Here is a 13,964-nt window from a genome sequence, read left to right as displayed (position 1 = left end):
GACGACGGAAAACACAAAACACGAAACCGACGATGAAACACAGATGACACACGTCAGCGGATGACGACGGTCTCATTTCTCGTTCCAGCCATTTGCCGTCACCGGATACCACGCCAGTCAAAGAATGTACTTGAGATACAAATTGTGAGTTTAAAGAAAAGGCGGGGGTTGATTAAAACGTTTAAAAGTATTGAAACCTTGCTAAAATAGTTGTTCTTAATTTCACATGACCAATTTTCATCAGAAGCCCGTTTTCAACGGACGTTCTTTCGATTCTACCGACCAGTGACTAGTGGCAACAACAATCATGGACGTTCTCCTGCTAGTGACTGTTGTGACGGGACTAGTCGTATTATTAATTATCCTGGCCCTATTTTCCAGGAAAAAGGCAGGTAATATTTGAAGTGGTTATTATTATCATCTTTAAATGATTTTATACTATTGATAGACATCGTTTCGATGATTTTAAAAATCGCTGTATACCGTAACCTATAAGCAACTGGAACAGCTGTTTGAATATCGAATATACTCATCGTAGCTTAATTCTTAGAAGATTTTTGGAATGAATTCTGATGTTAGAATTGGTATACTGGTATTGAGAATCCGTTTTTAATTTACTTTTTATTTCAGACACACCCGAAGCAGATGTCAGAGGTCGAGGAGCTCAGGCGCACAGGCAACAGCCAAGGCGTGCGGCGGGAGTTAGAAATGCGAGGCAAAGAATGCGAGGCAATGCCGCGGCTGAAGCTAGAAGAGGAAACGAATCGGATCACAGCAATGATGCGAACGATGAAAATGAGGATGGGGACATAGATTTGGCAGACAGTAAACTAGGAGCTAAAAAGAGGGCTAAGCTGGAAGCTAAAGCAGAAAAAAAGCTACAGAGGGAAGCCGCGGAGCGGGAGAGAGAGGAGAGGAGAAAGAGAGATCAGTTGCTCCAGGAGGAAAGGGATAAACAGAGTGAAAAAGAGAGGATGGAAGAGGCTAAACTGGAGGAGGCGGAGAAGAAAGCTAGGGAAGAAAAGGAGAGAAGAGAGTACGAGGAGTACGTGAAAATGAAGGAGGCCTTCAGCGTTGAAGAGGAGGGCTACGAGGATGGGGAAAATACAGAAGAAGAGAATTTGTTGACTAAATTTATAGACTATATAAAAGTAAACAAAGTTGTTGTGCTTGAGGATTTGGCAGCACACTTTAGAATGAAGACCGTCAGTGTTATTGAGAGGATACAGAATTTGCAGGCTGATGGTAATCTTACCGGAGTCGTTGATGACCGAGGAAAGTTTATTTACATTTCAACAGGAGAACTAGAGGCTGTTGCAAAATTCATCCGGCAGAGGGGCCGCGTTAGCATAACGGAATTGGCGGAGAATTCTAATATATTGATTAATTTGAATCCATCGAAGACGAACTCTGTTAGCACATAGAATCGCGGTGACAGATTGTTTGACAGCAATATTTTTAGATGTTTCTTGTATAAATTATTGTAAGATAGTATTGTATATTTACGAATGTTTAACATTATTTGAAGTTTTGAGGAAAACAATTGATCCCTTCATTATTATAACTGAATCATGTATTTCTATAACTCGCAACTGAAAGACTAGTGTAAAATTTGTTACCAACAAAACAGTTCAACGAGAATTGTCACTCATTGGAATATCAAGTTTTGAGACAACCTTTACTCTCATTTATATCGTGAACAAAGTACCAAAATTCGTATGTGTAAAAACCAGAAACTGAATTGCGTTTGAATTTTTGATAAGCCAGAGCCACTTTGGGTAACACAACAGAAACTTTTAACGTGAACAAACACTACAAGCTGAACTAATTGATGTATGAATTTTCTAATTATGCGTCTTGAACAAACGACTCTTTCAAAGGGTAGATTAGTACCTGTATGTAATAAAAAAAAATGTATTTCCTAGTGAGTGTTGAAGGACTTTTTCTTGAATGAAAACACACAAACTCGCCTGCTCCTATTTAAATTCATTATGAGAGTCAAGAAAGTGGAAAAAGACTCCTGCACAACAATTCTTATACGTAATGATTATCGGTACCAATAATCGCGGAGGTAAAATGTTATTCTTTTTAAATTTCCACAGTCTGAATGTGGCAAGATTGAATAAATACTGAAATGCTTTTCTGACGATCCTGATGTGGAAACTTTGTTAGGGGAAATAATACATTGTCATCAGTCCCCGATCACGGTACTCAACTCATCTAGAGTTGCGATCGATGAACATATTTCTCTGTGATTTCTGGGTTTCTCCTTAGTTGTTTAGTCTGCACTGTGCTTGACGTGCATTTTCAGATTCCTTGGAGTCAAATTGACGTTCAAATCGGATTCAAGACTGGAGATCTTTCAGCCGTTGGTGTTATGAGTACGAATTTTCGCGATTATGAAAAGTGCTGGAATAGATTCTTTCGTGCACTATTCCTACGTAATTTTGCGAGAAAAAACGATTTAGCGCAGTCCCAATACGCTGCGAGCAACGTATGAAGAGTTACAGCCGAAGAACGAAAACCTGCGTTTTCGACATTTTTCGGCAGGTGCTTTTTCCTTCGTAACTTCTCTCCTGTTGATCTTACGCTCTTTTCGCTGCGATTTCTGAGTTCCTGGGTGTCCAATTAGTCAGGTAAGGGTCATTTAAATCGAATCTGAGACCAAAAGTTTTTTGCCCAAAAAAAAAGTAAGGCTAACCCCTTTGCATTTTTGGCGAAAATTTTCGCGATTCTGAAAAGTGCTGGAATAAATTCTTTCGTGCACTATTCCTACGTAATTTTGCGAGAGAAAACGATTAAGCGCAGTCCCAATACGCTGCGAGCAACGTATGAAGAGTTACAGTCGAAGAACGAGAACCTGCGTTTTCGACATTTTTCGGCAGGTGCTTTTTCCTTCGTCACTTCTCTCCTGTTGATCCCACGCTCTTTTTGCTGCGATTTCTGAGTTCCTGAGGGCCCAAATCGTCCGGTAAGGGTCATTTAAATCGAATCTGAGACCAAAAGTTTTTCGCCCAAAAAAAAAGTAAGGCTAACCCCTTTGCATTTTTGGCGAAAATTTTCGCGATTCTGAAAAGTGCTGGAATAAATTCTTTCGTGCACTATTCCTACGTAATTTTGCGAGAGAAAACGATTAAGCGCAGTCCCAATACGCTGCGAGCAACGTATGAAGAGTTACAGCCGAAAAACGAAAACCTGCGTTTTCGACATTTTTCAGCAGGTGCTTTTTCCTTCGTAACTTCTCTCCTGTTGATCCCACGCTCTTTTCGCTGCGTTTTCTGAGTTCCTGGGTGTCCAATTAGTCAGGTGGGGGTCGTTTGAATCTAATCTGAGACCAAAAGTTTTTTGCCCAAAAAAAAAGTAAGGCTAACCCCTTTGCATTTTTGGCGAAAATTTTCGCGATTTTGAAAAGTGCTGGAATAAATTCTTTCGTGCACTATTCCTACGTAATTTTGCGAGAGAAAACGATTAAGCGCAGTCCCAATTTGCTGCAAGCAACGTATGAAGAGTTACAGCCGAAAAACGAGAACCTGCGTTTTCGACATTTTTCAGCAGGTGCTTTTTCCTTCGTAACTTCTCTCCTGGTGATCCCACGCTCTTTTCGCTGCGTTTTCTGAGTTCCTGGGTGTCCAATTAGTCAGGTAAGGGTCATTTAAATCGAATCTGAGACCAAAAGTTTTTTGCCCAAAAAAAAAGTAAGGCTAACCCCTTTGCATTTTTGGCAAAAATTTTCGCGATTTTAAAAAGAGCTGGAATAAATTCTTTCGTGCACTATTCCTACGTAATTTTGCGAGAGAAAACGATTAAGCGAAGTCCCAATACGCTGCGAGCAACGTATGAAGAGTTACAGCCGAAAAACGAGAACCTGCGTTTTCGACATTTTTCAGCAGGTGCTTTTTCCTTCGTAACTTCTCTCCTGTTGATCCCACGCTCTTTTCGCTGCGATTTCTGAGTTCCTGGGTGTCCAATTAGTCAGGTAAGAGTCATTTAAATCGAATCTGAGACCAAAAGTTTTTTGCCCAAAAAAAAAGTAAGGCTAACCCCTTTGCATTTTTGGTGAAAATTTTCGCGATTTTGAAAAGAGCTGGAATAAATTCTTTCGTGCACTATTCCTACGTAATTTTGCGAGAGAAAACGATTAAGCGCAGTCCCAATACGCTGCGAGCAACGTATGAAGAGTTACAGCCGAAAAACGAGAACCTGCGTTTTCGACATTTTTCAGCAGGTGCTTTTTCCTTCGTAACTTCTCTCCTGTTGATCCCACGCTCTTTTTGCTGCGTTTTCTTAGTTCCTGGGTGTTCAATTAGTCAGGCAAGGGTCATTTAAATCGAATCTGAGACCAAAAGTTTTTTGCCCAAAAAAAAAGTAAGGCTAACCCCTTTGCATTTTTGGCGAAAATTTTCGCGATTTTGAAAAGTGCTGGAATAAATTCTTTCGTGCACTATTCCTACGTAATTTTGCGAGAGAAAACGATGAGGCGCAGTCCCAATACGCTGCGAGCAACGTATGAAGGGTTACAGCCGAAAAACGAGAACCTGCGTTTTCGACATTTTTCAGCAGGTGCTTTTTCCTTCGTAACTTCTCTCCTGTTGATCCCACGCTCTTTTCGCTGCGTTTTCTGAGTTCCTGGGTGTCCAATTAGTCAGGTAAAGGTCATTTAAATCGAATCTGAGACCAAAAGTTTTTTGACCAAAAAAAAAGTAAGGCTAACCCCTTTGCATTTTTGGCGAAAATTTTCGCGATTTTGAAAAGTGCTGGAATAAATTCTTTCGTGCACTATTCCTACGTAATTTTGCGAGAGAAAACGATTAAGCGCAGTCCCAATACGCTGCGAGCAACGTATGAAGAGTTACAGCCGAAAAACGAGAACCTGCGTTTTCGACATTTTTCAGCAGGTGCTTTTTCCTTCGTAACTTCTCTCCTGTTGATCCCACGCTCTTTTCGCTGCGTTTTCTTAGTTCCTGGGTGTCCAATTAGTCAGGCAAGGGTCATTTAAATCGAATCTGAGACCAAAAGTTTTTTGCCCAAAAAAAAAGTAAGGCTAACCCCTTTGCATTTTTGGCGAAAATTTTCGCGATTTTAAAAAGTGCTGGAATAAATTCTTTCGTGCACTATTCCTACGTAATTTTGCGAGAGAAAACGATTAAGCGCAGTCCCAATACGCTGCGAGCAACGTATGAAGAGTTACAGCCGAAACACGAGAACCTGCGTTTTCGACATTTTTCAGCAGGTGCTTTTTCCTTCGTAACTTCTCTCCTGTTGATCCCACGCTCTTTTCGCTGCGATTTCTGAGTTCCTGGGTGTCCAATTAGTCAGGTAAGGGTCATTTAAATCGAATCTGAGACCAAAAGTTTTTTGCCCAAAAAAAAAGTAAGGCTAACCCCTTTGCATTTTTGGCGAAAATTTTCGCGATTTTGAAAAGAGCTGGAATAAATTCTTTCGTGCACTATTCCCACGTAATTTTGCGAGAGAAAACGATTAAGCGCAGTCCCAATACGCTGCGAGCAACGTATAAAGAGTTACAGCCGAAAAACGAGAACCTGCGTTTTCGACATTTTTCAGCAGGTGCTTTTTCCTTCGTAACTTCTCTCCTGTTGATCCCACGCTCTTTTCGCTGCGTTTTCTTAGTTCCTGGGTGTCCAATTAGTCAGGCAAGGGTCATTTAAATCGAATCTGAGACCAAAAGTTTTTTGCCCAAAAAAAAAGTAAGGCTAACCCCTTTGCATTTTTGGCGAAATTTTTCGCGATTTTGAAAAGTGCTGGAATAAATTCTTTCGTGCACTATTCCTACGTAATTTTGCGAGAGAAAACGATTAAGCGCAGTCCCAATACGCTGCGAGCAACGTATGAAGAGTTACAGCCGAAAAACGAGAACCTGCGTTTTCGACATTTTTCAGCAGGTGCTTTTTCCTTCGTAACTTCTCTCCTGTTGATCCCACGCTCTTTTCGCTGCGATTTCTGAGTTCCTGGGTGTCCAATTAGTCAGGTAAGGGTCATTTAAATCGAATCTGAGACCAAAAGTTTTTTGCCCAAAAAAAAAGTAAGGCTAACCCCTTTGCATTTTTGGCGAAAATTTTCGCGATTTTGAAAAGAGCTGGAATAAATTCTTTCGTGCACTATTCCCACGTAATTTTGCGAGAGAAAACGATTAAGCGCAGTCCCAATACGCTGCGAGCAACGTATGAAGAGTTACAGCCGAAAAACGAGAACCTGCGTTTTCGACATTTTTCAGCAGGTGCTTTTTCCTTCGTAACTTCTCTCCTGTTGATCCCACGCTCTTTTCGCTGCGTTTTCTTAGTTCCTGGGTGTCCAATTAGTCAGGCAAGGGTCATTTAAATCGAATCTGAGACCAAAAGTTTTCTGCCCAAAAAAAAAGTAAGGCTAACCCCTTTGCATTTTTGGCGAAAATTTTCGTGGTTTGAAAAGAGCTGGAATAAATTCTTTCGTGCACTATTCCTACGTAATTTTGCGAAAGAAAACGATTAAGCGCAGTCCCAATACGCTGCGAGCAACGTATGAAGAGTTACAGCCGAAAAACGAGAACCTGCGTTTTCGACATTTTTCAGCAGGTGCTTTTTCCTTCGTAACTTCTCTCCTGTTGATCCCACGCTCTTTTTGCTGCGTTTTCTAAGTTCCCGGGTGTTCAATTAGTCAGGCAAGGGTCATTTAAATCGAATCTGAGACCAAAAGTTTTTCGCCCAAAAAAAAAGTAAGGCTAACCCCTTTGCATTTTTGGCGAAAATTTTCGCGATTTTGAAAAGTGCTGGAATAAATTCTTTCGTGCACTATTTCTGCGTAATTTTGCGAGAGAAAACGATTAAGCGCAGTCCCAATACGCTGCGAGCAACGTATGAAGAGTTACAGCCGAAAAACGAGAACCTGCGTTTTCGACATTTTTCAGCAGGTGCTTTTTCCTTCGTAACTTCTCTCCTGTTGATCCCACGCTCTTTTCGCTGCGATTTCTGAGTTCCTGGGTGTCCGATTAGTCAGGCAAGGGTCATTTAAATCGAATCTGAGACCAAAAGTTTTTTGCCCAAAAAAAAAGTAAGGCTAACCCCTTTGCATTTTTGGCGAAAACTTTCGCGATTTTGAAAAGTGCTGGAATAAATTCTTTCGTGCACTATTTCTGCGTAATTTTGCGAGAGAAAACGATTAAGCGCAGTCCCAATACGCTGCGAGCAACGTATGAAGAGTTACAGCCGAAAAACGAGAACCTGCGTTTTCGACATTTTTCAGCAGGTGCGTTTTCCTTCGTAACTTCTCTCCTGTTGATCCCACGCTCGTTTCGCTGCGATTTCTGAGTTCCTGGGTGTCCGATTAGTCAGGTAAGGGTCATTTAAATCGAATCTGCGACCTAAAGTTTTTTGCCCAAAAAAAAAGTAAGGCTAACCCCTTTGCATTTTTGGCGAATATTTTCGCGATTTTGAAAAGTGCTGGAATAAATTCTTTCGTGCACTATTCCCACGTAATTTTGCGAGAGAAAACGATTAAGCGCAGTCCCAATACGCTGCGAGCAACGTATGAAGAGTTACAGCCGAAAAACGAGAACCTGCGTTTTCGACATTCTTCAGCAGGTGCTGTTTCCTTCGTAACTTCTCTCCTGTTGATCCCACGCTCTTTTCGCTGCGTTTTCTTAGTTCCTGGGTGTCCAATTAGTCAGGCAAGGGTCATTTAAATCGAATCTGAGACCAAAAGTTTTTTGCCCAAAAAAAAAGTAAGGCTAACCCCTTTGCATTTTTGGCGAAAATTTTCGCGATTTTGAAAAGTGCGGGAACAAATTCTTTCGTGCACTATTCCTACGTAATTTTGCGAGAGTAAACGATTAAGCGCAGTCCCAATACGCTGCGAGCAACGTATGAAGAGTTACAGCCGAGAAACGAGAACCTGCGTTTTCGACATTTTTCAGCAGGTGCTTTTTCCTTCGTAACTTCTCTCCTGTTGATCCCACGCTCTTTTCGCTGCGTTTTCTGAGTTCCTGGGTGTCCAATTAGTCAGGTAAGGGTCATTTGAATCGAATCTGAGACCAAAAGTTTTCTGCCCAAAAAAAAAGTGAGGCTAACCCCTTTGCATTTTTCGCGAAAATTTTCGCGATTTTGAAAAGTGCTGAAATAAATTCTTTCGTGCACTATTCCTACGTAATTTTGCGAGAGAAAACGATTAAGCGCAGTCCCAATACGCTGCGAGCAACGTATGAAGAGTTACAGCCGAAAAACGAGAACCTGCGTTTTCGACATTTTTCAGCAGGTGCTTTTTCCTTCGTAACTTCTCTCCTGTTGATCTTACGCTCTTTTCGCTGCGATTTCTGAGTTCCTAGGTGTCCAATTAGTCAGGTAAGGGTCATTTAAATCAAATCTGAGACCAAAAGTTTTTTGCCCAAAAAAAAAGTAAGGCTAACCCCTTTGCATTTTTGGCGAAAATTTTCGCGATTTTGAAAAGTGCTGGAATAAATTCTTCCGTGCACTATTCCTACGTAATTTTGCGAGAGAAAACGATTAAGCGCAGTCCCACTACGCTGCGAGCAACGTATGAAGAGTTACAGCCGAAAAACGAGAACCTGCGTTTTCGACATTTTTCAGCAGGTGCTTTTTCCTTCGTAACTTCTCTCCTGTTGATCCCACGCTCTTTTCGCTGCGATTTCTGAGTTCCTGGGTGTCCAATTAGTCAGGTAAGGGTCATTTAAATCAAATCTGAGACCAAAAGTTTTTTGCCCAAAAAAAAAGTAAGGCTAACCCTTTGCATTTTTGGCAAAAATTTTCGCGATTTTGAAAAGAGCTGGAATAAATTCTTTCGTGCACTATTCCTACGTAATTTTGCGAGAGAAAACGATTAAGCGCAGTCCCAATACGCTGCGAGCAACGTATGAAGAGTTACAGCCAAAAAACGAGAACCTGCGTTTTCGACATTTTTCAGCAGGTGCTTTTTCTTTCGTAACTTCTCTCCTGTTGATCCCACGCTCTTTTCGCTGCGATTTCTGAGTTCCTGGGTGTCCAATTAGTCAGGTAAGGGTCATTTAAATCGAATCTGAGACCAAAAGTTTTTTGCCCAAAAAAAAAGTAAGGCTAACCCCTTTGCATTTTTGGCGAAAATTTTCGCGATTTTGAAAAGAGCTGGAATGAATTCTTTCGTGCACTATTCCTACGTAATTTTGCGAGAGAAAACGATTAAGCGCAGTCCCAATACGCTGCGAGCAACGTATGAAGAGTTACAGCCGAAAAACGAGAACCTGCGTTTTCGACATTTTTCAGCAGGTGCTTTTTCCTTCGTAACTTCTCTCCTGTTATTCCCACGCTCTTTTCGCTGCGTTTTCTTAGTTCCTGGGTGTTCAATTAGTCAGGCAAGGGTCATTTAAATCGAATCTGAGACCAAAAGTTTTTTGCCCAAAAAAAAAGTAAGGCTAACCCATTTGCATTTTTGGCGAAAATTTTCGCGATTTCGAAAAGTGCTGGAATAAATTCTTTCGTGCACTATTCCTACGTAATTTTGCGAGAGAAAACGATTAAGCGCAGTCCCAATACGCTGCGAGCAACGTATGAAGAGTTACAGCCGAAAAACGAGAACCTGCGTTTTCGACATTTTTCAGCAGGTGCTTTTTCCTTCGTAACTTCTCTCCTGTTGATCCCACGCTTTTTTCGCTGCGATTTCTGAGTTCCTGGGTGTCCAATTAGTCAGGTAAGGGTCATTTAAATCGAATCTGAGACCAAAAGTTTTTTGCCCAAAAAAAAAGTAAGGCTAACCCCTTTGCATTTTTGGCGAAAATTTTCGCGATTTTGAAAAGAGCTGGAATAAATTCTTTCGTGCACTATTCCTACGTAATTTTGCGAGAGAAAACGATTGAGCGCAGTCCCAATACGCTGCGAGCAACGTATGAAGTGTTACAGCCGAAAAACGAGAACCTGCGTTTTCGACATTTTTCAGCAGGTGCTTTTTCCTTCGTAACTTCTCTCCTGTTGATCCCACGCTCTTTTCGCTGCGTTTTCTGAGTTCCTGGGTGTCCAATTAGTCAGGTAAAGGTCATTTAAATCGAATCTGAGACCAAAAGTTTTTTGCCCAAAAAAAAAGTAAGGCTAACCCCTTTGCATTTTTGGCGAAAATTTTCGCGATTTTAAAAAGTGCTGGAATAAATTCTTTCGTGCACCATTCCTACGTAATTTTGCGAGAGAAAACGATTAAGCGCAGTCCCAATACGCTGCGAGCAACGTATGAAGAGTTACAGCCGAAAAACGAGAACCTGCGTTTTCGACATTTTTCAGCAGGTGCTTTTTCCTTCGTAACTTCTCTCCTGTTGATCCCACGCTCTTTTCGCTGCGATTTCTGAGTTCCTGGGTGTCCAATTAGTCAGGTAAGGGTCATTTAAATCGAATCTGAGACCAAAAGTTTTTTGCCCAAAAAAAAAGTAAGGCTAACCCCTTTGCATTTTTGGCGAAAATTTTCGCGATTTTGAAAAGTGCTGGAATAAATTCTTTCGTGCACTATTCCTACGTAATTTTGCGAGAGAAAACGATTAAGCGCAGTCCCAATACGCTGCGAGCAGCGTATGAAGAGTTACAGCCGAAAAACGAGAACCTGCGTTTTCGACATTTTTCAGCAGGTGCTTTTTCCTTCGTAACTTCTCTCCTGTTGATCCCACGCTCTTTTCGCTGCGTTTTCTTAGTTCCTGGGTGTCCAATTAGTCAGGTAAGGGTCATTTAAATCGAATCTGAGACCAAAAGTTTTTTGCCCAAAAAAAAAGTAAGGCTAACCCCTTTGCATTTATGGCGAAAATTTTCGCGATTTTGAAAAGAGCTGGAATAAATTCTTTCGTGCACTATTCCTACGTAATTTTGCGAGAGAAAACGATTAAGCGCAGTCCCAATACGCTGCGAGCAACGTATGAAGAGTTACAGCCGAAAAACGAGAACCTGCGTTTTCGACATTTTTCAGCAGGTGCTTTTTCCTTCGTAACTTCTCTCCTGTTGATCCCACGCTCTTTTTGCTGCGTTTTCTTAGTTCCTGGGTGTTCAATTAGTCAGGCAAGGGTCATTTGAATCGAATCTGAGACCAAAAGTTTTTTGCCCAAAAAAAAAGTAAGGCTAACCCCTTTGCATTTTTGGCGAAAATTTTCGCGATTTTGAAAAGTGCTGGAATAAATTCTTTCGTGCACTATTCCCACGTAATTTTGCGAGAGAAAACGATTAAGCGCAGTCCCAATACGCTGCGAGCAACGTATGAAGAGTTACAGCCGAAAAACGAGAACCTGCGTTTTCGACATTTTTCAGCAGGTGCTTTTTCCTTCGTAACTTCTCTCCTGTTGATCCCACGCTCTTTTCGCTGCGTTTTCTTAGTTCCTGGGTGTCCAATTAGTCAGGCAAGGGTCATTTAAATCGAATCTGAGACCAAAAAGTTTTTTGCCCAAACAAAAAGTAAGGCTAACCCCTTTGCATTTTTCGCGAAAATTTTCGCGATTTTGAAAAGTGCTGGAATAAATTCTTTCGTGCACTATTCCTACGTAATTTTGCGAGAGAAAACGATTGAGCGCAGTCCCAATACGCTGCGAGCAACGTATGAAGAGTTACAGCCGAAAAACGAGAACCTGCGTTTTCGACATTTTTCAGCAGGTGCTTTTTCCTTCGTAACTTCTCTTCTGTTGATCCCACGCTCTTTTTGCTGCGTTTTCTTAGTTCTTGGGTGTTCAATTAGTCAGGCAAGGGTCATTTGAATCGAATCTGAGACCAAAAGTTTTTTCCCAAAAAAAAAGTAAGGCTAACCCCTTTGCATTTTTGGCGAAAATTTTCGCGATTTTGAAAAGTGCTGGAATAAATTCTTTCGTGCACTATTCCTACGTAATTTTGCGAGAGAAAACGATTAAGCGCAGTCCCAATACGCTGCGAGCAACGTATGAAGAGTTACAGCCGAAAAACGGGAACCTGCGTTTTCGACATTTTTCAGCAGGTGCTTTTTCCTTCGTAACTTCTTTCCTGTTGATCCCACGCTTTTTTCGCTGCGATTTCTGAGTTCCTGGGTGTCCAATTAGTCAGGTAAGGGTCATTTAAATCGAATCTGAGACCAAAAGTTTTTTGCCCAAAAAAAAAGTAAGGCTAACCCCTTTGCATTTTTGGCGAAAATTTTCGCGATTTTGAAAAGAGCTGGAATAAATTCTTTCGTGCACTATTCCTACGTAATTTTGCGAGAGAAAACGATTGAGCGCAGTCCCAATACGCTGCGAGCAACGTATGAAGAGTTACAGCCGAAAAACGAGAACCTGCGTTTTCGACATTTTTCAGCAGGTGCTTTTTCCTTCGTAACTTCTCTCCTGTTGATCCCACGCTCTTTTCGCTGCGTTTTCTTAGTTCCTGGGTGTCCAATTAGTCAGGCAAGGGTCATTTAAATCGAATCTGAGACCAAAAGTTTTTTGCCCAAAAAAAAAGTAAGGCTAACCCCTTTACATTTTTGGCGAAAATTTTCACGATTTTGAAAAGTGCTGGAATAAATTCTTTCGTGCACTATTCCTACGTAATTTTGCGAGAGAAAACGATTAAGCGCAGTCCCAATACGCTGCGAGCAGCGTATGAAGAGTTACAGCCGAAAAACGAGAACCTGCGTTTTCGACATTTTTCAGCAGGTGCTTTTTCCTTCGTAACTTCTCTCCTGTTGATCCCACGCTCTTTTCGCTGCGTTTTCTTAGTTCCTGGGTGTCCAATTAGTCAGGTAAGGGTCATTTAAATCGAATCTGAGACCAAAAGTTTTTTGCCCAAAAAAAAAGTAAGGCTAACCCCTTTGCATTTATGGCGAAAATTTTCGCGATTTTGAAAAGAGCTGGAATAAATTCTTTCGTGCACTATTCCTACGTAATTTTGCGAGAGAAAACGATTAAGCGCAGTCCCAATACGCTGCGAGCAACGTATGAAGAGTTACAGCCGAAAAACGAGAACCTGCGTTTTCGACATTTTTCAGCAGGTGCTTTTTCCTTCGTAACTTCTCTCCTGTTGATCCCACGCTCTTTTTGCTGCGTTTTCTTAGTTCCTGGGTGTTCAATTAGTCAGGCAAGGGTCATTTGAATCGAATCTGAGACCAAAAGTTTTTTGCCCAAAAAAAAAGTAAGGCTAACCCCTTTGCATTTTTGGCGAAAATTTTCGCGATTTTGAAAAGTGCTGGAATAAATTCTTTCGTGCACTATTCCCACGTAATTTTGCGAGAGAAAACGATTAAGCGCAGTCCCAATACGCTGCGAGCAACGTATGAAGAGTTACAGCCGAAAAACGAGAACCTGCGTTTTCGACATTTTTCAGCAGGTGCTTTTTCCTTCGTAACTTCTCTCCTGTTGATCCCACGCTCTTTTCGCTGCGTTTTCTTAGTTCCTGGGTGTCCAATTAGTCAGGCAAGGGTCATTTAAATCGAATCTGAGACCAAAAAGTTTTTTGCCCAAACAAAAAGTAAGGCTAACCCCTTTGCATTTTTCGCGAAAATTTTCGCGATTTTGAAAAGTGCTGGAATAAATTCTTTCGTGCACTATTCCTACGTAATTTTGCGAGAGAAAACGATTGAGCGCAGTCCCAATACGCTGCGAGCAACGTATGAAGAGTTACAGCCGAAAAACGAGAACCTGCGTTTTCGACATTTTTCAGCAGGTGCTTTTTCCTTCGTAACTTCTCTTCTGTTGATCCCACGCTCTTTTTGCTGCGTTTTCTTAGTTCTTGGGTGTTCAATTAGTCAGGCAAGGGTCATTTGAATCGAATCTGAGACCAAAAGTTTTTTCCCAAAAAAAAAGTAAGGCTAACCCCTTTGCATTTTTGGCGAAAATTTTCGCGATTTTGAAAAGTGCTGGAATAAATTCTTTCGTGCACTATTCCTACGTAATTTTGCGAGAGAAAACGATTAAGCGCAGTCCCAATACGCTGCGAGCAACGTATGAAGAGTTACAGCCGAAAAACGGGAACCTGCGTTTTCGACATTTTTCAGCAGGTGCTTTTTCCTTCGTAACTTCTTTC

At 41.4% G+C, this 13,964-nt stretch overlaps 1 protein-coding gene across 1 annotated transcript; it reads left to right on the top strand.

Annotated features, from left to right (window-relative positions):
- Window positions 1–16: 16 nt before the first annotated feature.
- On the top strand, window positions 17–1,924 carry Ddrgk1 (DDRGK domain containing 1). The gene is made up of 3 exons (XM_046632673.2): window positions 17–144; window positions 245–392; window positions 631–1,924. Exons 2-3 carry the CDS (start codon window positions 308–310, stop codon window positions 1,422–1,424), a joined length of 879 nt encoding a protein of 292 aa, XP_046488629.1. The 5' UTR covers window positions 17–144; window positions 245–307; the 3' UTR covers window positions 1,425–1,924.
- Window positions 1,925–13,964: the final 12,040 nt, after the last annotated feature.

The sequence above is a fragment of the Neodiprion pinetum genome, chromosome 6, assembly GCF_021155775.2.
Source record: "Neodiprion pinetum isolate iyNeoPine1 chromosome 6, iyNeoPine1.2, whole genome shotgun sequence".
NCBI classification, from domain to species: Eukaryota; Metazoa; Arthropoda; class Insecta; order Hymenoptera; family Diprionidae; genus Neodiprion; species Neodiprion pinetum.
This window is presented reverse-complemented; position numbering and strand designations above follow the sequence as displayed.